Source organism: Balaenoptera borealis (genome assembly GCF_965194805.1).
Source record: "Balaenoptera borealis genome assembly, chromosome: 12".
NCBI classification, from domain to species: Eukaryota; Metazoa; Chordata; class Mammalia; order Artiodactyla; family Balaenopteridae; genus Balaenoptera; species Balaenoptera borealis.
In genome coordinates, this window is record NC_138869.1 from 10432222 (window position 1) to 10457119 (window position 24898).

The following is a 24898-nucleotide window of genomic DNA, read 5'->3' on the forward strand; positions in this document are numbered from 1 at the left end:
AGCGTGGCCCAATCTTCCAACTCGGCCCAATGCCACCAGGTAGGCGTGCAAGCCCAGCGTGGCCCAATCTTCCAACTCAGCCCAATGCCACCGGGGAGGTAATCAATCCCAGCATGACCCAATCTTCCAACTTTCCGAGGGACGACAGAGTCCTATTTCTTTTTTCACATATTTCACATGAAACTTTCTTATTTCTGAATGTTGGTAACTAATTCTCCCCCACCTCTTTTCTTTTTAATATGATACATGAGTGGGCTGGACTTGGCCATGAGCTACACATTTATAACCTCTAGTGAGCCCTGTGGCACAGATGGCTGTACTCATCAGACGGCCCTTTGCTCCCCTCACTTCTAAGCCTCCCTGGCGGTTGGTAAGCCTGTGCCTTAGGCTCAGGCCAGTGGCCTGTGAGTAGAAGAGCCACAGTAACTTCCAGGCTAAGGCAGTTCAGAGCTGGCTGTCTCCCCCCATTTCTCCTCCCCTGTGAGGCACTGGCCCTGGAGGCCACCTGCTGCCGCCAGCACCGCAAGGCTACAAGATGGAGGCGGGTGAGATCTCGGGGTCCGTCAGCGTAGGCACCCAGCAACACCTGCCCTAGCGCACACCTGGAGTGCAGGTCTTCATTACAAAAACCCCATGGTAGTAGTTTAGCATTTCCTGGTTTCCAAAGCACCTTAACTCTACTTTCCTTATATGACTCTCAACCCAGTTGGAAAACAGGACAAGGTTTTATTACTTCACAGGTGAGCAAACTGAGGCTCAGAAGGTAGAACCCAACAGCCCCGAGGTGTGTGGCAAACAGATGGGGGACTGGGATTCCAGCTCTGAACTCCTTGTCTAGCGCTCCTCCTAGCCCCCAACTCAGGAGCTGGCCTTTGCAACGTGAGCCCCCTGGCATTCTCTGCGTCACCTGTGGCTTGTACAAGGACAACTCGCCCCTCCCCTGCCCGCGGCTAGCTAAAGATCCACCTCTTACTTTTCCTGTGGACTTGGTCCCCTTCCAGATGCAGAAGTAACAGATGGTCCAGGCTGCCAGCAGGCACAAGGCCAGCTCCCAGCGAAGGTTCCCGATGTGCTCGATCCCATCTGAGATGGCCAGGACCCGGCGCCTGCAGAAGGGAGGGCAGAGAGTCACGGGGGTTGGAGATGGCCCACAATGACCCCACCATAGGCCAAGCTAGTGCTGCAGAGGGGCAAGGACGGCCCACGCACTCATTCGCCCACCATTCACCAAGCGTCTTCTCTGAGCCAGACTCAGGACTGGGTGTGGGAGCCTCAGAAAGGAGCAAGACGCACCCGCAGCCTTCATGGATTCACTGCATGGGGGATAGGATGCGGGTTAGCGGATGGTTTACGGAAACAGTATGGTAAGAGCTGCAGTGGGAAGAAGCACAGGGACTTTGGGAAGACCGAGAAGCACCTAGCCCACCTCAGGGGTGCTGGAAGACGGCAGGACGGTCCATAGACATTCCAGGTCCCTCCCTCAGGGGAGACTACACAACCCTGCTGAACTCAACGGTGGCCAGAGGAGACTTGCTTTGGCCAGTGGCACACACTTCCCTCAGACGGAGGCGTTCAGAGGCAGGCGGTATGGTCTGCCATGGGCTCTGTGCCCTAGTGCTGCTCTCATAACAGAAGCATGTGTCAAGGTGGACCTCTAGAAGCCCAAGTTCCTAAGTGAGTACATGAGCCCTCCTGCCACCCCACATGAGCGGGGTGGCTTGTTTTAAATGCCTGTGTCACCCTGACCACGTCACTCTCTGCTGCCACCCCACGTGAGAGCTGCTGTGTGAGCAAGAAGCAAACTCTGCTAAAAGACAAATGCTGGATGATATCACTCGTATGTGGAATCTAAAAAATGCAACCAACTAGTGAATAAAACAGAAAAGAAGCCGGCTTACAGATACAGAGAACAAACTAGTGGCTACCAGTGGGGAGAGGGAAGGGGGAGGGGCAAGACAGGGGTAGGGTTTTTTTTTTTTTTTTAAAGGGCTTATTATGGGATTATATAAAGTCATGGGTGTGAAAATTTTGAAAATTGCAAAGTACTGTAGAATTTAAATAACCTTTCATTCAAAAAAAAAAAGCCACAAAAACAAAAAAAACCCAATTCTGTTGCTTCAAGCTACTAAGATCTTTGTTACTGCAGCATAACCCAAACTCTCCTGACTGCCACAGGCGTCAGAGAAAGCTTTCTGGAAGAAATGATATTTGAGCCAGATTTTGAAGGATGATAGAGTATAGCCAGGAGAAGGAGGGGGTAAAGATTGTTTTAGGCCCAGGGACTCACACGAGCAAAGGCCAGAAAACGGAGCATGGGATACTTGGGGAACGAGGAAGCCCAGAGACCAGGCGAAAAACAGGACAGATAAACAGAGGAGGCATCCTCGGGAGCCTTGAATAGTGTGCCAAGGGGCAGGGGTGTCCCAGAGGGCCCAGGCCACAGGAGAGGGGGACCCTGGGTGCGCTGAGCCAACGTGACCAGCCATGGCCCTCCCTCAGAATCCCCCAGTCCTTCAGGGCTGACACAGGCCTGGCTCCTACAGCCCAGCCTGGGGTTTGTGTTTCTCTAAAGTCAGACTCGCCACGCTCCATATTGTGCAGAACCATGGCACCAACACAAACCCCCTCCACACTCGCTCCACGAACCCCGTGCCGGCTGCCAAGCCACCCCCACCGGACCACGCCAGTCGCCTGGGCGCTCTGGGAACGTCCTTTGAGAAAGCAGCTCCCATCCCACCAAGCATGAAAGCCTCCCTCAGTGTCTGTCTCCCTGGGAATCCACTTGGGGCCTGATTTTGCATTAATTACTCAATGACACCAATTAGCGCTGGTCTGCAGGCTCCCTCCAGCCCCAGCCCCTGCCGGAGAAATCAGGCAGGCCCCCAAATAAAATTGGGCTGTGTGCAGCCGGGGGTTTACTCGAAAGGAAGGCAGCTCTCACACCTATAGGCAGAAGGGGGAACATCTACTAAATATACATTTATTGAGCATGTACTAGGTACCAGGCACTATATTAATACTGAGGATAAAAAGGCACGCATGGTATGGTCCTTGCCCTGTACTAGGATAAGTTGGGCAAAAAAGAAGTCCAAGTTATCTGAGAAAGAAAGGAGACAGCTGCTTAGCTATAACGGTTACTTTATTTGCTTCTTATGTCTTAGCGGTCTTCGGCTTTAATTCGTTTTAAAACAACAGGCTGTATTAAATGAAACCTTTAAGAGTATCTATCATTAAAACAGAGCAGCAGGACCCAGAGCATGGTCCTTGTGGGGTGCTTGCCAAAAATACAAAAATTCCTGTGGGCCCATCCTGGACCCACTGAGTCTGAATCCTTACAAAATGGTTCCCGGGAAGCTGCATTTTCCTTTGTTTCCCGGAGGATTGCTCATGCACAGCAAGGCTTGAGCAACACCGCAGAAGGAGAATTTCCTGGTGTTGGAGGAATGATGTACAGACTCCAAGGGTTTTGTTTTGTTTGTTTGTTTCTGAGAGGACGTGGAGAGGGACTTAGGGATCCTCTGAGAGGGTACGGAAGGGATGTACTTTCTCCCCAGAGAAATACCCTGATGTGCCCATTCACTCCCCAAATTCTGCAGGAACTTCAGGGTGCTCACCAACTCCCCTGTCTCCAGACTTAGAGCCTCGTAGCCGAGGACGCATAAGTACCACCTTACAAACCGCCCCCCGAGGCTTCCCAAACACCCATCGGGTGGCGAATGGGAAAGGACAACCCGGAGCAGGAAAGAAAGCGGCTTTGGCAGACGGAAATGCCCAGGTACTCTCTGTGCCTGTCACTGCAGCCTCGAAATCTCCATTTAAGAAACACTGAGACAGGTCTAGCAGGGCTGCATGCATACCCGTGCCCTCTTGCTGATGTTGTTGTTTCCTGAACAGACAATCTGAAAACTGGAAACAGCACAGGGACAGAGGGAGAAAGAAGGGGGCAGACCCGCCAGGAGAGAGCTGGTGCAGGCCCCCCTCTTCCACATTTTTGGATGCTGCAAACTTTTGAGTCATGCAGCTGGCTTCGGCACCCTCTTGCTTAATTGAACAATCTAATTCCCAAAATGGGAAGCAGATTACTAAAAGCTATGCAGGATGAATTGCTCTTTTGTTCCACCAGACATTATTTGAAAACATCCTCAAACTATTTTCTTTAGGTTTTACCAGCACTGACTCTAACTAGCAAGGGACATAGAGTTTCTGAAGAAAAGAGGCTCGGGGACCAGGTTCTCAGCCTGCAGGACTGCGGGGTTGTTTTCAAATCTACAAGGGCAACCTTTGAGAGCATGGGGGCTGGGACACTCAACTCTGGAGACTTGGAGAAAGCACAGCTCTTCCTGGGAAAAAACTTTCTTAATGACCCTCCCCCGTGAAGTGCTGGGACAGAAGAAAGGTCTGAATAAGGAAGAGTTTGCTGCCAACACCCTGGCAAAAAAGGACCCAGGAACAGACCTCTCGACACCGTTCAGGGGGCGGGAAATGTTGAAGACTGGATGGGGCCCTTCGGAGGGATTCATTTACCCGAGTAATATTGTGCACCTACTACGAGCCAGGCATGAAAGCAGGTTCTTCATGAAGCATTTTTTTCAGGCCATAGGACTATTTCTGGAGATTTCCACCCAGCACTTGGAGGTGTAATGCCTCTGCTTCTCCAGCCCTGGGCACACACAGAGATGGCTGGGCTCAAAAGCCAGCTCTGCTCCTGACAAGCTGTGTGACCTTGGGGAAGGGACATCACCTCCTTTCCATAGGTTTTCAAGCAGGAACTCATCTCAGCCTCCCAACAATCCTCAATGTAGATGCAATTGTTATCATCATTTCAAAGATGGGGAAACCGAGGTGCCAGGCGGTTAGGTAACTTGCCCAGAGTCATGCCGAGAGCAAGTGACGGGCGGGATCTGAACCCAGGGATCCTGGCTCCAGGGCCCAGACTTTCAGCTGCAGTGCTAGCTCCTAGACTCCCCCATGACACTAAAAGCACCCCTTCCTTCCTTCTTTACAAATTAAAACCATGGTGAATGCAACCCCCAAAGCTACCTCACGTGACTTTGTGCGCTGGGCAAAAGGAGTACACAGCACACATCCTTCACGCATTTATTAATTTATTCAAGTGATACTTATTAAGGTGTTTTCAGTGTGTCAGGTACTGTGCTACACTTGGGGTCCTTCAAGAGCTCGTGGTCCACGGGGGAAGACAGACAAGTGAACAGAGCAGAGTGTGGAGAGGGCCAGGACAGGGAAAAGCAGGGGACCCTCACTACAGATCTGGCCGGTATCCGGACGTGGGAGTGGGGCTGGGGAGGCCCTGGAGGGTTAACAAAGAAGAGGGAGGCATTTGGGGCAGTAAGTCCACCAAAGGCAAAAGCCAGGAGGCTGGAACAAGGGCTCGGGAAGGCCAGACAAGGGCTCGATGTGCAGCAGGAAGCGGGGTGAGAAGTGGGGGCGAGGATGAGGCTGCAGTGATGGGCAAGAGCCGGACTCTGAGCCTTGCTGAGGAGCTGGGGCTTCATCCTGAGGGTGATGGAAGCCGAGAAGAATCTTAAAAAAGAGGAAGACTCCATCAGGTGCATGTTTCCGAAAGCTCTCTTTGGCTGCACTGGAAAGACTGGACGGTAAGGGTGGAATGGAGCAAGGTGCCCAGTGTGGAGACTTTTGCCTTAATTTGGACAATCAAGAGGGAGGGGCTGGACTGAGGTAGGGAAATGGCCCTGGAGGGGAACAGATGGGCTGGGGTGCAAGGTGGCTGCCTGGGGGTGGCAGGGAAGTTGGAGGTCCAGACTGACGCCAGGTTTGTACCTTCATGGATGGGGGGGCATTAGCTGAGCAGGAGTGAATTGTCAGTCGGGGTAGAAGAGGAGGAGGTGGAGAGTCAATCTTTTAGATAAGGTGATTTTGAGATGCTTGTGGAGCACCCAGGTGGCTGCAAGGCCCAGAGGCAGCTGGGTGTCTGGGTACAAAGCTCACAACAGAGATGCAGGGAGGAGATTCAGACCTGAGCCCTTGGCCATCAAGTGTCTTGGGAGAGCATGAGGCCGCCTGGGGAGAGCTGGAGAAACGGGAGGGAGAGGGCTGGCCACAGAGCCCCCGGAACCCCATCATTTACAGGGCAGATGGAGGATGGGAGGAGCCCTTTGAGGAGACAGAGGAGGGTTAGGCATCCCTGAAGAAGGTGGCATCCCCAGAGGCAGAGGGAGAGGGCGTTCCTGCAGGGGAAGCAACCCATCTGCCAACTGCCTCCAAGCAGCCTGGTGAGAGGGAGAGTGTTGCGGGATTCGGGACCAGAGTGGCAGGTGTAGCAAGGAGAGCTGCTCAGCTCTGGCGGGGCAGACTTCAGACAGCGGCACGCAGGGAGCAGAGGGGAGGTGAGACTTGGTGAGGCGGCTCTTTGGGGAAGTTGCTCTGATGAGGATGGGAGCTAGGAGTTCTTGGCCACAGGGCACCAGAGCTGTCTTACCTACATTTGTTTTATTTTCAGGTTGGCATGACTGGGATACTTAATGGGAAAGAGCCAGGAGGGAGGGGAAGTTTCAAATGCAGGAGGGAATGGGGGGCGAGGGAGGAAAGAAGCAGGTAGAAGTCTCTGAGACGGGCAGCAGGGAAAGAATCCATGGGTAGAGACGTCATTTCTACAGGAAGAAGAGGGAAGGAATTGGGGAATCCAAGAGGTGAGTTGAAAAGCAAACTATCCTCATTAGGAGACTCTCAGAGTAAGGAACAAGAAGGCGCTGGTAGCAGAGGGGACTTTGGCAGGTGCCACCCAAGAGCCCTCACATCTCACTGCATTCAGTCCTCACAGCAACATAACTACCGTGAGGGCATTCTTATACCCATTTTACAGGTGGGGAAACTGAGGTCCAGAATGGTGAAGCAACTGGCCCAGATTGGGACCTGAAACCAGGTTCTTCTGATGCCCACACATCCTTCTGTCTCGGCAGACGCTGACCCCAGAGAGAGGATGCCTCCTGCTCAAGGCTTCTGCTATGTCCTCCGCAGTCTGAGGGAAGTGGCTGGAATCCGATCCTGTAACACCCTCACTGTCCTCTCTGTGTCTCACATACACAGAGGGGCTGAGTCCAGAGGGAAGGAAACAGCCTCATACCTGGCGCTTCCCTTCCAAACACTAGCTTCCAGAGCCGAGAGTGGTTTGACCGGAGAAAGCAGAGATGGAGTAGACCCCTCTCTCCCACCACCGCAGAGGGCCCAGGAGAGGCGGTGTGGATACAGGTCCCAAGCCGACCGGGGAGGCCTCATCTTAATGTCCAGCATGGAGCCGGCAAACGCATCACCTTTCTTTAACCTGCCGTGGAGGAAAGCACTCCCAGGGATGCAGAGACCGCCCTAAAAGCTGGCGCTGAGGGCCTGCGCTATAAATAGCCTTGCTCAGGCCTCCTTTCTGGTCTCCCAAAGCAACAAACAAACAAAAGACAGCCCATCACCCAAACAAATGTGCCTTCCTTGCCCCCTCCATAATCCCTCCACCTTCGGGGTCCTGCTCTCACTTCCCCGGCCCAGTGCAGGCCCCCAACTCTCCCCGTGTATGGGGTCTGCTCCTGCAGAGCCCTCGGCCGAGGCCCTAAACCGAGCTGAGGACTCAGGGCAAGGGCCCTCCTAGGCCTCTGCATCATGCATTCGCTCAGGAGAGTGACTGGATGCCACCTGTGTGTTGCTGAGGGCCCTAAGAGCAGGGCCTGCAGGGATGAGGACGGCAGGTGAGTCCTGCCCTCAGGGAGGAGAAAGGTGATGGCAAGGTCAGTGACAGCTTGCACTTCCTTCATGCTTACTGAAGCCAGTGCAACCACGATTCCTACTTTACTGATGGGAAAACTGTATCTTAGGGCAGCAACATGCCCAGAAAGGCAGAGGCAGAACCTGAAGCCACATCTATCCAACTTCAGAGACAGTGCTCAGACCCACGGCCCCATCTTGGGGAAGATGGACTAGAAATGTGTCACCCAGGGAAGACAACTAGGCAACGAAGCTGGTCTGTGGGGTCTGGAGCTCCCATGCCAACTTCTTCTGTCACTGCAGAAATCCTCCTCCCCGGTCGCGTGGAAGTCCCCTCCAGTCCCCTCCGCTTTCCAGGATTCATTCCACGGTTCTCTCTGCCAAGAATGTCCCTCCAAATTCTCACATGCCTTAAAAATTCTGCCTGTCCTTCAAGCACCAGCTCAAATAATACAAAGCCTCACCAAGTGCTTCCTTGGTCCCCACCTGTACCCTGAGGACCGGTCCCTCCTTCCCCATGAAGGTGCAGTGAGCATCTACACGCACCAGGCCCTCCTAGGTCAGGGGTCAACAAACTGTTTTTGTAAAAGGCCAGATAGTACAGATTTAGGTTTCGCAAGGCATATGGTCTCTGTCCCAACTATTCAACTCTATCCTTGCAGTGTGAAAGCAGCCAGAGACAATATGTAAATGAACACTATGGCTGTCTTCCAATAAAACTTTATTTACAAAAACAGGCAGCAGATGGGATTTGGCCCATAGTTTCCTGACCTCTGTCCTAGGCTAATGCTTCCCAAAGAACACTAATCCTTTAAGACACCCTGAGGTCACACTGGGACCTCACTGAGAAATGGCTGCACATTATAGCCCTCCTTAGAGAGTCCCAATGCTCATTAGACTATTAAAGCCTCTGAGAAGTCCTGCAATAAAGACACTTCTATAGCTCTGTCTAACCCAATGTTTCCCAATCTTATTTAGAACTATTGCCCATTAAAGTGCAAATTAAAACCACTATGAGATACCACTTCACGCCCACTAGGGTGCACGCAAGAGGACGGCTGTAATCAAAAAGACAATAATAAGTGTCCTCAAGAATACAGAGAAATGGAACCCTCACATATTTCTGGTAGGAATATAAAATGTTCTAGTCACACTGGAAAAGTCTGGCAGTTTGTTAAAAATTTAAACATAAAACTCAGCCATTCCACTCCTAGGTTATTCAAAAATAGCCAAAGACTGAAAACCACCCAAATGTCCATCAACCAATAGACCAATTGTGGTCTATCCATACAATGGAATATTATTCAGCCACAAAAAGGAATAAAGCAGTGATACATGCTAGAATATGGATGAACCCTGGAAACATTACGCTAAGTTTAATGAGGAAGTGACAAAGACCACACATTGTATGATTCCACTGAATATGCAATGTCCAGACTACACAAATCCACAGCAACAGACAGAAGGTGAATGGTTGCCTGGCGGTGAGAGTGAGATTAACTATAAATGGCATGAGAGATCTTGCTAGGGCAATGGAAATAGTCCAAACCTATCTTGCGGTGACAATTTCACACGTGGCAAGTTTGCTCGAAAATCACCTACTTGTACACCTAAACAGCGTGCAGTTTATGGCATGTAAATTATACCACAAAGCTATTAAAAAGTTGTTAAGAAGGAAGTGCCCCACCACGTTTCTGCCTTTCCAAAGCGATACCTCCTAACTTTGTGCAGAACACACTTTGGCACAGAGCACCGGGCAGTCTCACATATGTTAACTTGTTTTACACCCACTGCCCAGAGCAGACTGAGGCTCCAAGTAGATATGGACCTTGCCATAGATCACAAACTGGAAAGTGGCAGAGCCTGGCCTTGCACATCAGTCTCCTGACCCCAAGTTCAATGCCTGTTCTGGTCCTGCATGGCTGGAGGGTAAGATCCAGCAAGATAGGAAGCAGTAAGGAGAGGTGTCTATAAGTAGGGATCCCACGCCACAGAAAGGGCCTCACTGCCCCGTGGCTGGAATCCCAGCGCCCTCGGGTTCCTGCCCTTCTCCTCCTTACCAGGACTCAGCACAGCCTTCCCAGACCCCCGGGTTCCCCTGGTACAGTAGCTCTGCGTTAGGAGTGGCTGAAAGCTCGGGGAGGGTCTGACACCTGGCGGGGTCGGCCCCTCCAAGACACTCTGTGTTAAGCCTGGCAGAGAGCCACTGTCTGCTACAGAGGGACTGCGGGCAGGAGAGGCACACATGACATCAGGAAAAGCCCTGGACGAGAGATCCAGAGCGGGAACGGGCATCTGCCCCCAGGTCCAGGGTATCCCACCAGGAGGCCTCTGGTTTTTGAATGACACCTCATCCACCTGAGCTGTGGGGCGGGAGGTGGGGACAGGCTGAGAAAGGGCAAGATGCAGGGGTGAGAAGAGCCACCATCGACTGGTCACTGCCCCCCTGCTTCCGTCACTTTATGCTGACTGCACCTGGAAGGGTGGTGAGGTGCACCCATTTGCCAGGGAGGAAACTGAGGCTCAGAATCACCTGCCCAGGGCCCCCATGAGTGGGTGGGAGAGTCAGGTCCCAGCTCTGGTGCTTCTTCCTCATCCTAGAGGTCTTCCAGGGAAAGCACGGAGCAGAGTGTGTGTGTGTGTGTGTGTAAATCTGGAGAGTTTCAAACATGTTCTCCTGGTTTGATTAGAAGTAATAAGGAATCAAGATAACACGCTAAAATTTGGGAACAGCCCCTTCTGAGTTACTCTCTGCCTGAGCCTGAATTCAAGGCATTCATTAACCTCTTGTGCCACCAGCTGCAGGGCCACAACATACTCCAGGAGGCCAGCATCAATTTCCAGCTGTCATCACAGCAGATCAGAGTCTGCTTGCCTCACACTCAACGCCTGGCTCAGCTGGAAACCACAGTATTCTGTTAAAAGCAAGGTTCAGGTCATTTCCTAAAGGTACCTCTTGAAATCCAACAAGACAAAAGCCAACAGGTTTTTTGTGTTTTGTTTGTGCTGGGCGCTGGAGACAAGTCATTCCTCATTCGTTCCTCCCTCCCTCCATCAATTATACATCTCCATCTACAGCAAAACTCTCTCTTCAAGAACCTAGGGCCACAGGGCTGCAGATAGAAGGGATACACCAGTCGGATGCTGCCCCGTGATAAAACAGGGAGCTGATGGTATTTCAGACACGGGCGGGAGGAGCATGTACGGAAGGGTGGAGGGATGCAGGTGGGATCAGAGGGCGCCGGCTCTCAGCCCAGCTCCAGCTCTTGCTAGCCAAGAGGGGCACTTTGGATAAGTCCCTTAACCTCTCCCTGCCGCAGAATCCCCTGAGTGAGATGGGAATCTGTTCAGTGATGCTGTACCATGTATCCCCTGGGTGGGTGGATTAAATGAAGCAACAGGCCTGGAGGGCCATGCTCAGGGCCAGGGTACACAGTAGCTGCTTAGCAACTAACTGCGACTTCCCTTCCTTTACTTCATCCATCAGGATGTAAAAGGAACCTCAGGCAGAACTCTTGTGGTTCAGTAAGTCACTGCTTCCCATTACTCGGTGTAAGACATCCACTATTTATGAAAACAAATGCCCTCGTAGCTGATTTTATATACAAGTATCTTTACTCTAATGATCAAGATTGGATAATAATAGGAGTTCTATAAAAGGGAGCTGATCTAAGAGATGAATTACGTTTCTGAGCCTGGGAACTTACACTCTTCAACAGACAGGGCAAAAGCAAAGTAAGAGGACGCAACTCCACGAGGTTAAAAAACATTCATTCATTCATTCATTCAATCTTCCATCCATGTGTTTGAATAAATATTTTTTGGGCACTTAGAATGTGCTGGCAAGACAACAGGGAACAAAACAGGACAGTCCTTGCTGGCATAGGGCTTATAGTCTAATGGAGGGAGAGACAGAATAAACTAGTAAAAAAGACACAAGGATTAAGTCCTATGCAGGCAATAAAACAGACAGATGGGGTTGAGAGGGACTGGGGTGCTGATTCAGCTGATAAGTGGAAGCAACAGGATGGGTAGAGAGGGCTTCCCAAATGACACGTGAATTAAGACTCAATGATAAGAAAGAGCCAGACACACAAGGACTTGGTGAGGAAACTTCTAAGCAAAGGGACTCTTCTATACAAAAGCTGGACACTGAGCCTAGGACAAGCCCAGGACATACGAAAGACAGAAAGAAGGCCGGTGCGGAGGAGGGCAGAGGGGAAGACGAAGAAAGCAGGGGCGGCCCTGGGCCCACAGCAAGAATTAGAGTTTCACTTCAGCAACTTGGAGCCCAAATTTTGTGTCCAAATTAAAATCAATTCAAGTGGCCACATGATTTAGAAATAAACAATTTTTTAAAACCTCCTCCAGGAAAGATAAACCAGAAAGACAAGACTACATCCTTCTGAATAAAGACAGAGAACTGAATACCCTTAGAGCTTAATGCAGGCTCAGCACACAATATGCTCTCAACAAATGTGTGCTGAATGGATACCACGCAAAAGCAATTTCAACCGTATACATGGCAAGCATGCGGTTGCTTGCAAAACCCTGGACGAGAGGGATGAGAGGACCGAGAAAGGGAAGTGAAAATAGACCACAGCCCATCTGATGCTACAATGCCGGTTACACTCTTATAGCACTCAATCCCTCCAGAGGACACAGGCTCAAAATGGAGAACCGCAAACATATTGAGATAAACTCACGGGTGCCAGATGCATAATGAGATACTAAGGGAAACCAGGGTGGCCTGATTTTGAAATCTGACATGAGGAAGACAAGCCGCCCCTGCCCCACAGGCCCCCTGCCTGAGCCAGAACCCAGGACTGACCCAGAGCCTGAGCTGTTCTCACTGGCTAAGCCAGTAACATTAATTATTCCCTGAAAAGGAAAATGAACTTTCAAGATGCCAGATGCCCAAGGTCAGGATAAAGCCATCGGCAGCCCTGCGCAGGGAAACAGCACCTTGTAACTGACTTTATGGGAATCTACGGGCTTGTCTCTCCTCCGCTTCTAGAGGGCTAGAACCGCGTCTTACATTCCCACCACTCCCAATTACGCCAAGTGTCCTTCTTATGCACACAAGGAGCTCAGACATTTGTTGAATGAATGAACAAGCACACAACTGAGGCAGTCCATTCTGACCAAGCAACGTGGCCCTGAATAAGGTCCCTGGAGTTAGAGGCAGTGAGAAGACAAAAAGAGCACACTATAGATGGGAACCAGCCACACAAGGAAACAGCAAAGAGAACTAGGAAAGAAACATTTTTAAGGACACTTGATCCAATACTTGAAGGACTGTCACATGGGAAAGGAATTAGGCACTTTCTATCCAAAGCCCCAGAAGCCAAACTATGACTGAATTCAAGGAAGAACTTTCTCCTAGCAGAGCGTTTGCCAGGCTGTGTTTAGTGGAATGCTAGCATTCGGGGGTGGGGGATGGGTGGGGGATGAGGGGAAAGAGTCCAAATGATTGCACAGGAAAATATGTTGAGTTTGAGTTAATCAAAGGTAATGGATATTCTTACTGAAGGGCATGGTTTTCAGCCCTTCTCAAATTTATGTGGCCCCAAATAGCTTTGCATAGGATGCTACAAACATCTCACAGAGTCTCTACATTCCAAGTTCACCCCTGAGGAGAAGATGAATTAGAGCTGTCTGATAAAAATACCTTATTAAGGAAGGAGTGTCACACCAGCATTTGAGTAGTTTTAGGATGCAGAATTCAACATTGCATAGATGATACAAATGCAATCAGAGTAGAAAACTAGAATCATGGGTTCATTCTCACAGTGACTTTCATTTTGAATGACCAAGTAGCAGACAAAAAGGCCCAGTTACAAGTGAGGACACAGACTCACCATCCCCTCCTACCACTTGGTGTCCAAATGAGTGGGTGACATGGATATGACAAAGGGATCCTCAAAGCCATCAGTGCTGTTCTGGGGAGCTTAGGGACAAGATGAATTCTTGCCAGAGCCCACTTTGACTCTCCTCACGTAGTATTTTCTAGAAAATATTGCCTGCCACCTTCCTCCCATGTACCTGTACATTCTGTAAATATTCACTGGGGGCCTTCCATTGACCGGCAGTAGTGAGCAAAACCAGAAAAGGTACTGCTTCATGACTGCCTCCTGGGGAATTCAGACAATAAACAAACATATTGCACAAATAATAATTTAATCGAGGTTTTCCATACATGTTACAAAGGAAATGAATGGTACAAAGCAACGTAAGTTACACAGAGAACTTATCCAGTGTAGGATTTGAGGTTGCATTCCCTAAGGGAGCACAGAGACCAGGTTTTGCAGACACTCAAATGTGCAGGTCCTAAACATTCCACTGGAAAACCATAGCCCAGTGAGGCTGGAAAAGGTCACACAGCACCACCTCCCACCCCGCAAGAGCAGCCTCTGCTCTAGCATAATGTCATATGGATGCTCTATTTGGGACTATGACTCAGTAGGCCTGGAGAGAGCTAGAGAGTTTGCATTTCTAACCAGGTGATTCTAATGCTTCTTCTCTGACAACCACATCAGGCAGCACTACTTCATCAGGCATTTTAAAAGACCTAAATAAATGGCGGGCTATACCATGTTCATGGACAGAGAGGCTGAATCACAAAGATGTCAGTTTTCCTCAAATTAACCTATAAGTTCAATATTCTCCCAACCAAAATCCCCCCAGAGTTGTTCTGTTCTTTATTATTGTTTTTTAACTTGACAAGCTGATTCTAAAATTCATTTGGAAGACTAAAACAAGTTTGGAAAAGAGCAAAGTGAGGGACTTGCCTTACGAGGTCAAGGCTTAAAATTAAACTATAGGTATAGTATTGACGCACAGTTAGCAAAAGAGATGAGCAGAACAGAGAGCCCCTAAACAGACATGTGCTTGTAGGAAAACTTTATATGGAAGATGGCATTACAAATCAGTAAGGAAAGGATGAACAATTCAGCAAATACATATATATATATGGCTGGATTCCTACCTTGTACCATATGCAAAAAGAAAATTCCAGGTAGATTATATTCCTGAATGTGAAAAAACAAAACTTTAAAACTCTTAAAAGAACCCCCCCCCAAAAAAAAGAAAACCCAGAAAAAAAATTTTTTTTTACAACTTTGGGGTACGGAACTATATCTTAAATAACACACCAACTGTGCAAACCAAAAAGAAAAATATTGGCAAATTTAAATTCAATACAATTTATGCCATACATAAACAAGAAAGAAAAGCCACACACTAAGAAAAGTTATTTGTAGCATGGGTACAAATACCTACAATGTATCAAGAACTCCTACCTATGAGAAAAGAGAAAAGGATATGAGCAGGAAGTTAATGGATGAGGAAACCCAAATGGAGCAAAAAAAAAACATGAAAAGATGCTCAACCTCATAAAGTAATTAGAGAAATGCAAATTTAAAACAGTGGGATACAATTTCATATCCATTACACCGGCAGAACTTAAAAACAGAACAAGTGCCTAGGTCTAGAATGGGGAGTAGTAGAAATTCTCATTCTACTCTTATTTGGAGAGTAAATTAGAACAATTCCTTTAAAAAGCAATTTGACATAATCTGATAAAACTGACAATGCATGGACCCTACCTCCCAGTAATTCCACTCTTAGGTATATTGTCTAGAAAACTTCATTTGTGCAGAGAAACACAAACAAGACATTCACTCAGCGTGCTTAATCATAGTGGGAAATGGGAGACAGTCTAAATGCCCATCAAGAGGAGCCAGGTAAACACAATGTAGTCTCTTTATATATGGAAATACTATACAGCAGGAACAGAATGAATGAACCGAAGCTACATGTATCAGTATGGAGACCATCTCAAAACCAATACTGAGCAAAGAAACAAAGCTATAAGAAAAAAGTGAGTAATGGATACCATTAATATAAAATTTTAAAACATGCAAGAAAGACTTAGCTATTATTTGGGAGATATACATAATATGTATATATATGTATATATACACATAATATGTGTGTATGTATAGAGGGCAGTATTTTATTTACATTAATATTTATATAAATAAGTTATATTTATAATTATAAACTCATGTCCTTTACATTCATTTTATAGAATGATAAATCTAAATTCAGCATAATGACCTCTAGAGAGGGAAGGAGAAGAATGGTATCTGGGAATAGAATAAAAATCACTCATAAAACCACTGTCCCTCTACACTATCATTAAAGTAGGGGAGGGTCTTCAATGAAGCCAGACCTTTCCAGATTAAAAAGCCTCAGAAAGCCTTTAGCCATCCTTCAACCCACAGAGGAAACTTCTCTTCAATTCCTGGGCACTGCACAATTCTGCACATTCACAATGTAAATGATGTCCTCTAGGGTTGTGCAGTGAACAACTTATACAACCGTACGTGGCAGCTCTTGTAACTCCAGGGCCACAGACCCCTTTGGAACACTGATGAAAAATGCCCGTCTCTGGGAAAATGCCCACCCACACAACTACTGCCTATAATGTCTGTGAATTCGGGCACCTTCCCAGCAACCATCAGCAGCCCTACATTGGTCAAACTCTTCCAGGAACAAGGGCTCACAACCTTCGGAAGTACTTGCAGACAACTCTGTGAGACTAAAGCTCTTCCTAAGTACGTTGAAAACCTGCCTCTTTACAACCTCTACCCGTTAATGTTGATGTACTTCCTTTCGACATGACATTGCTGCTACTGAAAGAAAGCTAACCTGTCCCCCCGGAGACTTCCGCTTTCCAGGCTAAATATATTCTTGACTTAGTTTATTGCAAACACGCCAAATCTTCTCTTTTGTTAAAAATGAATTTTTAAACTGCCCATCATTTTACCAAGCACTTCTTGCCCCAGTAAGTAAACAGGCATGCTGACATGTCGTCAAAGAACAAGAAAGCATTTCTCTCAGCTGCCCCTTTGGGAAACCTCTCAAGATCTCCATTCTGGCTTCCAAAGCAGCCAGATGCCCACAGAAGCCAGGAAGTACAAGGCTGGAGGCAGGGTCAGGCTTTTTCCAAGGGTGGGGGCTACGTTAACTGAGCAGCACCAGGACAGAGCCCCCCCGGGCCAAAGGAGACAAGGTATTTCCACTTACTCCCAAAACTCCATGACGGGAGAGGTGGCATTCTGTAGGGACACGTGGCTGTGGTTGGTTGCGTTCAGTTTCTGGAACTCCACGCAGTTCTCTATAGCAGAAACAAGACAAGAAACACAGGAAAATTACCCTCCGCGAGGGCTGGATCTTGGAAAACCTTCAGGGCCGATGGTGCAACCAGGTGGTTTCACCCAGCCACCCCAGGTAAACATGCCTCAGAGAGCACTGTGGGGAAAATCAATCACTTACAAACAGTTTAAGAGGGAGGCTTGGCTTGATTCAAACAGGAGGAGAAGTTTTGGGGGCAGGGTACCTCCTCTCCCCTATTCCCATGAACACGGCCTTTCCAATTCTTTCCTCTGGCCTTGTTCTTGAATCTTTCACCTTTTCCACTTCCCTACCTAAGGCCTGTCCATAGCATTTACCTGTTCTGCTCAGTGGCCCCAGCAGGAACAAGGGGGCTAAAGGGGGGCGTCAGCCATGGTGTCCCCGGGCCAGTAATGCAGGTGAGACTCAGTTTTTCTTCATGGAAGAAGAGGCTAATGGCACAGCTGCCTCATAAAGACCTGATGACTGGATGAAATAACATCCAAATGTGTAAAGAATCCCTAATTCCTTCATCATTCCCTCAATCCAGGAAAGGATTTATTGAATATGTCTTCTCATTTCATGAAACTTGATGACCAAGAGAGATTTGAATCTCAAGTTTAAAACATCTGAGTGTTCATCCTTTAAGGCCCAGATCAGCCCATTAACCTCTCCTCCAAGAAGCCTTCCTTGATCTCCGTCTCCTGAATTCTAAGAAAGTTAGAATTTAAAGGTCCTCCAAGGAACCTCCTTCTCCACGCCCTTTATTTTGAAGAGGAGGAATCAGGGTTCAGAAGAAGTCAAGGGACCTCAACCACACCCGTTCCTCCCTCACAAGTCACCAGCCAGTTAGGGGAAGAAAACGGAATCAACTCCAGCCAAGGCTCCACCTCCTTTGCCATGGTTATCGCCTGGTTCTGTCTGCCACCATGGGATCTGGGTCTCCTTCCTGCACCTCCCTGTTCACAGAGCCACCTCAGTCACCAGACTGTGAGTTCCCAGAGGACAGGGCCTCCTGCACCCATGCGCTTCAAAGCCCGTGCACCCAGCACAGTGGCCAGCACGGAGCCCGTGTTCAGCCTCACTCTGGCCCTTCGCTCTCCTCATGTGTGCACGAGCCCTCCAACTCCATCTATAATCTCCAGAACAGGAAGCCTTCCTATATGTGATGTTTCACACAAGTGTTCACACGCCTTCAGAGAAAAGGGAATGCAATCAGTGGAAGAAAGCTTTGCAGCCCACTGGGGAAAAGTTCCCCAAGTGTCTGCGCCCTTCCCACTTCTCTGGGCAAGTGCTAACCATATTAGGAAAGGAGATGGTCTGTGGGGTCCACAGACAGTCCTAAGAGAGGTCTGGGAACCTAATATTATAGGCAAAATGCCTGAATGTACACTTGTGCCTTTTTCTGGAGAGGAGCCCTTAGCTTTGATCAGATTCTCTAAAACAGTGTTTCTCAAATTTTTTTTCTAGAGTAAAAAAATGTCTCAGACACCCAAGGTTGACATGGTATTTTTTATTAAAATGACATTTAATCTTTTACAAATAAATAATGAATTATAAAGTCTTTGTGATTATAGTATTCAAACACCTATAAAACCAGAATTTACAAGTTAAATACCAACTATACTATGGAACCAACACAATTCAAATTGATAGCATAAAATGGATGTGTATGATAATGCCATCTTGTGAAACTAAATCGATTTCCCAACAGAAAAACAGAACTGACAGGTAGGAGGCAGGGTCTATGGAATTAAGCTTGCGTATTTTTCCATGCACTATTTGAGATTCAATTCTACCACCATTTTTCTCCGGTCACACATTTGCAAAACCTTTGTTCCTACAGTTTGTTGCATTCTTGGCTGGACTTAGTATCAATGACCATTTATGAATTAAATCTCTCTGCTCTTTTTCCCTTGGCCACCATCATCCTGTTCACCAAGAATGCATCTTAAATGGTAAACATGGACAAAGTCAGGCACTGAGATCCCCCAACCATCCTCATTTATGAGGTGGCTGGGCAGATGATCCAGAACATGCACAATTTTTTAGAGTATCCTCAAAATAAATATGCACAATTAAATTATCATGGAGGACTCACAGCCCTCCAAGAATATGTCCTTGAATTTTAGTTTGATAAACAAGACCCCACAAAATGTGGTGGATGGGGGGAAGCAAGGCAAAGTCATGCAGGGATAGAAGCTAGTTCACAGCATTTTCTTGGTCTAATGCCCACTGTTCCTTCTGCTGGTGACCAACATCCTACCCAGTCTTACTGTGTCTCAGCTTTCAGGATGACTGGCCACTTCCAGAGACAACCTAACCACAGGTTACAACACAGATGGCGAATAGGTTAAAGCATGCGTGTTGATTCCAGTCAAAAGGTGGTGGCTGCCTAGACTTCTGAGCAGAGTTCTGAGGCCAAGACTAGACTCAAAAGGAAAGCATTCTACAATCGACTAGTGATGTCTGCACTGAGCACAGCCTCCAAAGACAGGGGTTGAGAAGTATTTGCCTTCCCTAGATTGTAAGATTCAATCCTGACAGGATGACAAATTGATAAGTAAACAGTATATTAGAATCCAAAGTAATGTAAAAAGTTACCCATTCAAGGCAGGAGGAGGGTGGTGAATTCAAGTATCTACCTGGGTAGGACAGGTAGAGTAAATGAGCAATGTGAGCTGGGTGGGGACTGTGGCCAGCTTGAGGACAGAAGCTTCAAGCAAAGGCAACAGACGGTTCTCAGCTGCAGCCATTGCTGCCAAGTAAGAATGTGGGAATGTGGCTCTGGTTTTGCCAGATCTTTTAAATTTTTCAAGAGAAGCTGAAAATCTGGATTTTCATGTCAAGCCTTCTGATTTTTCAATTTTGACAACCAAATACATTTTTGAAATTTGCTGGTCACTGATCTAAAGCCTAACTGGCTGACAGACCCCCTGTCTGCAACCCTTGATCTAGTCTAACCCCTTCATTTTACAGAGGAGAACCTGACACTCAGAGGCAGGGCTGGAATTGCAGCCCAAACCCCTGAATCTCAGTTTAGTACTTCTTCCTTGCATCCCTACTCTGTGCAGGAAGGGTTCAGTCTCTGTATTTGGCATAGCGAGGAAAGAGCATCACAATTCTTCTCCCTGTGCCAATCCCTGGGCCAGTGCTCAGCTCAGGTTCAGAGCTGAAGAGTGTACAGACCAGGTACACTTGCAGTGGAATCTGGACTCATGGCAAGAGACATGACATACCACCAATCCCAGGTCCCCAGCAGGACCATCAGAGAGACCCTCCCTGGAGGCCATACCTGTGTTCCATTCGTGCCCACAGGTGGCCCAGGGGAGCTCGGTGGTGAAGCAGTTGCTCAGGTAGAAAATGGCCCACGCCAGGATGATGATGTAGTACACGTTTAGATGGGCCTCAATCACCTGTGTTGCATAGCCAATGCCTGAAAGAACAAAGGAAAGGCAGTGATTTGTCTCTCTCCGCCTTGTTAAAAGCTGCCCTTCACAACCTGACATCACCCAGGAACCCTTTATACTTTCTTATTAACTTCGCACTTACCTTCAAATAAAGGGCACACTTTCCTCCAACACGTAATGCCACCTTCACTAGTAAATTGTCCCAGAGCTGTTTCCAGGAAAAAAACAGGAATCCCACAGCATATAAAAAACACCACATAGGGAATCAGGAATGCCCCTGCAAGGATGCAAAGTAAGTGAATGAGGTTAAAATTGCCTCTACCACTTCACGTTCAGCCCTTTAATAAGCACCTACTAGAGGCAAGACATCATGTGCTCTGAGCTTGAGTTCAAGTTCTTCCTATGAGGACCAGAGTCAGAAAATGTGAGCCTGGGTTTGTGCTCTCTGCCACCTACTCCCTTGAGTAAGTTTATGTCACATCTCCCAGCCTCAACTTCCTCAACTGTAAAGTAGGGCTTTAATACTTAATATCTGCACCACTTATCTCACAGAATTGTTGTGCAGCTAAGATGATAATGTAAAAGAAATTGTGTTATATGCTTGATTCTTTTATTTATGCATTCTACCCTCCAGCGCAGGTCAAATTCATTCCCTCCCTGAACGCTACATCCTTCTTTTTTATTCTAAAGTAACCTCAACAGGCCAGGGGAGGGGGACCTCTTCTTCTTACTTGGGAAGTGACCTGCAAAAAGTCTTCATAAAGAAAGGCATTCTCAAGGAGATATACAATGAGCAGTAACAGGCCCTTGTACATGAGCCCTAGGTATGAAGCTGAGTTATGAGCAGTTCGTAGCAAGAATCTGTCCAGAGAGGCTGGCTTTGAGTCAATCTGAGAAAAGACCACCGTAAGCTTTAGTGCTCCCATCTTGAAACACAATACCCACTGCCTGGGCCTTTCTGTGAAACAAATTAAATAACTGAGGTGAACATGAGCCATTACAAGAAGAAAGGGATTTTTCCAAATCCCTCATTCTCTCTCTCTCTCATCTAATAACAAAGCATGAAAACACACACTATTCCCCACCATCTGAGCTCACAAATGAAGGCTTTCACTCAAATTGCTTTTGGCTAAATGAAGTCCCTTTAACCACAGGATTAATAGCAACGATTTTGATCAATCCTGATAATAGGACAATATTTACCAGGTTTTGAAAAGGTCTTAGTTTTCTATTTTTACAAAGTTTCACATTGGGAAAGAAATACTAAACTATTGTTGCAACTTATGAGTAGAGCTGTGTAGATTTTTTAAAAAAGGTAAACAGTTGATAAGCAGATACCCCAACTATATTAGAAGGCAAAAAGTGTGTAAAAGAAGATAAGAGGGTCTGTTTGCTGAATATAAATCTAAGTGATTAAAACAAGCCACAGAAGTTTCCCGAATATGCTGTAATTTACCTGTGAATCCTCTAGAACCTAACAGATGACACTTTCTGAAAGCCTTGTGGCCTCTCTGTTCACAAAGCTAGTAATCCTTAAGATAACTAGCTCAATTAAACCAGGATATCTGTGCACCCAACGGAGACTCTTGTCTCATTAGAGTAAAAAGAAAATGACTCATTTTTAATCTTGACTCACTACAACCTTTTTTTCATCTGAGGCAGAGTTTGTAATTAATGCAACTTACACTATTTTCTGATTTTAGGAATGCATTTTTTGTTGTTGTTTTGGCATAAGAATTTCCCGTATTTAAAAAAAAAAAAAGAAAAAAGATGTTAAAACAGCTCTTGCCTGGGACTATCCTAAAGGGTTTCCACAGGCATCTAAGTGGACATGGCAGCTTACACAGGCTGAATGTGCAAAGAGAGGCGGAGTCCCAGCTGAGGGCGCAGGGCACGTTCGGGGTCTCTGAGTCGGCTCCCTCTCTCCCCCTTGCCAAGCCACCAACACCGGCGGCCACTTCATTACCAGTGCAGGGCAGGCTTGGAGCAGCCTGTGCCTTCAGGATGAATGTCTCCAAAGAAAGGGCCCTGGCCAAGCAGTACCCTTTTCACTCTCCCTGCAGCTGCCCTCACAGGAAGTCCTGCTCCACGAAGCCTAACAGTGTGGTCCCTGCCAACCTCTGAGCCACCTTCATTGGGGTCTGGGGATCTGCTGGAGGGACACAGCAAAGAGAGGGAGGAATACATAGACACAGGCTTCTCCTTGCAGAAACTGTGTCACTCAAGGTTTCACAAAGTCCTTTGCCATGGAACTGCCAGCTGTCCTGCTGATATGACAGGTCGGGGGCTCCTAAAGTCTGGAGCCCCTTCCTTGGGCTGGGAGATTTGAGGACTCACTGCTGCATCTCCACCAAACTGACTCGGACACGTTGTCTCTAGAAACGACTCTCTCATCACCTTCCTTTCCCTGACCCCTGCAAGCTTTAAGCAACTTCTAAACATCCAATTATTATTGTTGCTATTTGTCATGAGTGACTCTGAGACCAGTAAAAGAAACTGGTGCCCACTTTCCCACCAGACAGTCCTGAAAAGAGGCCCTAGAAAAGGCCTTACGGGCAAATGAAAGGCAGGGAATCAAACAGCAATGTCTCACCTAAAAGTTCTCCCTGTTGTCATCCAATCCCACTTTAAAACCAGGCCTTTGGTGTCAGAATCCCATCTTTACCCCTTATTAAGTGAGTGACTTCTCTGGCCCTTAGTTTCCTCATCTGCAAAACGGGTATACCACTACCTACAAAGATGACTGTAGGATGAAACGAGATGATGTAAGTAAAGTTTAGTACGGAGGCTGGCATTTCAACAAGCGCTCAAAACCCGAGCCTACTCAGATTGAGTCCCTTTCCTTCATGCAGGTTTCCAGTCAGGAAAGCTGAGGCTCAAAGGCGCTGTCTCCTGCCCCAAACGTGAAGGGCTCCTGGTCTCGGTCTGCACCTCACGCTGGGTCAGAACACACCTGGCGGACAAGTCCCCGCGTGCTAGCAGGTGGTACACGCAGGTGCGAAGCGCGCATGCGCACTGGGACGGCGCGCCTTACCCGGGGGTAAGCTCGCTCGTCAGGTGGCCCGGGCCGCCGTTCTCCGCGAGGGTCCCGCTACACGCAGGCGCGGGAGGGGTCTCGCGCTCACCCCGAGCTCCCCGCCCCCACAGGGCTGGCTTCCCCCAACCCATTCTCCTCAGGGCCGCGCGCCGCCTCACCTCCGCCGTTCTTGTAGCACAGGTAAGGGAAGCGCCACACGTTGCCCAGCCCGATGATTTCCCCTGCCACGCTCAGCACGAACTCCACCTTGTTATTCCAGTGGCCGCGCTCGTGGACTGCCTTGTCGCGCTTGTCGCGCGGGTCGCGGGCGGACGCCGCGCCCCCGCTGCCGCTGCCGCCACCCAGCACCTCGGACTCCCTCGCCTCCTCGGCAGCCTTCCCGTTGCCCAGAGGCAGCGCCTTCTCCGCCGTCATGGCCGCGCTGGCTGCCTCGTGCGCCGGGCCGGCTCTGCGCCGCCGCCCCGGGCGGGCTGGCTTTTCAGGAGGCGCGAGCAGGAGGGAGGGGGAGGCAGGGGGTGGAGCTGAGGGGCCGGGCCGGGCCAGCGCAGGGACGGGGACGCTGCGCGGCGGCCCGGCGGCCCGGCCCGCCCGGCGCCCGCGTCGCCTCAGCCCGGCTAGGCCCGGCCCGGGAGCCTCGCGAGCACCTTGCGCGCGCCGAGCACCTTGCGCGCGCCGAGCACCTTGCGCGCGCCGAGCACCTTGCGCGCGCCGAGCACCTTGCGCGCGCCGAGCACCTTGCGCGCGCCGAGCACCTTGCGCGCGCCGAGCACCTTGCGCGCGCCACCCCTTCCTCCTCATGTCCTACCCACATGGCCTCTTAAGAGTGGAAGGGTCCATTCAGGCCTAGGCTGGGCTCCAGGCACCAAGCCCTGAAGTTCCCCTGCTCTGTAACCTCCAACCTCCTGCGCCTCAGTTTCTCAACTCTAATAAGAGAAGTGGCTGTACAACAGGCTTCTCCGACTTTAACGTGAACACCAAGCACCTGCGGATCTTGTTAAACTGCAGATCCTGATCTAGTGGGTGGGGCTGGGCTGGAGCTTTGGCGTTTGGAACATGTGCCCAGGTGATGCTAATGTTGTTGACAGGGACCACACCTGGAGGAAGAACGGAGTAAATGAACTCTGGGTTTCTTCCCAGTGCTCAGAATGTGAGCTCCCCTAGGGAAGGGACACCTCCAGATCTTGTCCATCCTGGCGCCCACTGCTCTAAACACAGTGACTCAGGACAGTGTGGCAGTTAAGCGCTCCTGTCCAGACGGGCAAATCTAATTTGAATCTTATGCTCCACCTATCTTAGTCTTCTTAGTCTTGTGAAGAAGTCATCTGACCTCTCTGTGCCTCAGTTTACTGATTGGCAAAAAGGAATCCCAACAGTGCTTTTCTTATGAGTTTGTGTGTGTGTGTGTGTGTGTGTGTGTGTGTGTGTGTGTGTGTGTGAGTTAATAAGAAAATGCTTATAAAGTATTTAGTGTATTCGAAGTGCTCTATACAATGTGTAGTCACTCACAAATATATTTGTGCATATTCTTGTTTAATATCTGTCT

General features: G+C 48.6%; 1 protein-coding gene across 3 annotated transcripts in view; it reads right to left on the reverse strand.

Moving 5' to 3' along the window:
* SLC6A11 (solute carrier family 6 member 11) overlaps nt 1–24015 on the reverse strand; it is a 122208-nt gene extending 98193 nt beyond the window's left edge. For 2 of the 3 annotated variants that reach the window (XR_014232335.1, XR_014232336.1), the window contains exons 1-5: nt 23514–24015; nt 20461–20595; nt 20204–20344; nt 16822–16912; nt 974–1106 (exon numbers count right to left, since the gene is read on the reverse strand). Coding sequence is in view for 1 of the 3 variants with exons in the window: in XM_082345570.1 (XP_082201696.1) it covers nt 974–1106; nt 16822–16912; nt 20204–20344; nt 20461–20595; nt 23514–23769 (756 nt within the window). In the remaining 2 variants the exon portion in view is untranslated. The remainder of the gene's footprint in view (nt 1–973; nt 1107–16821; nt 16913–20203; nt 20345–20460; nt 20596–23513) is intronic. The other variant, XM_082345570.1, reaches the window with a different exon arrangement.
* Between the last annotated feature and the right edge of the window lie 883 nt (nt 24016–24898).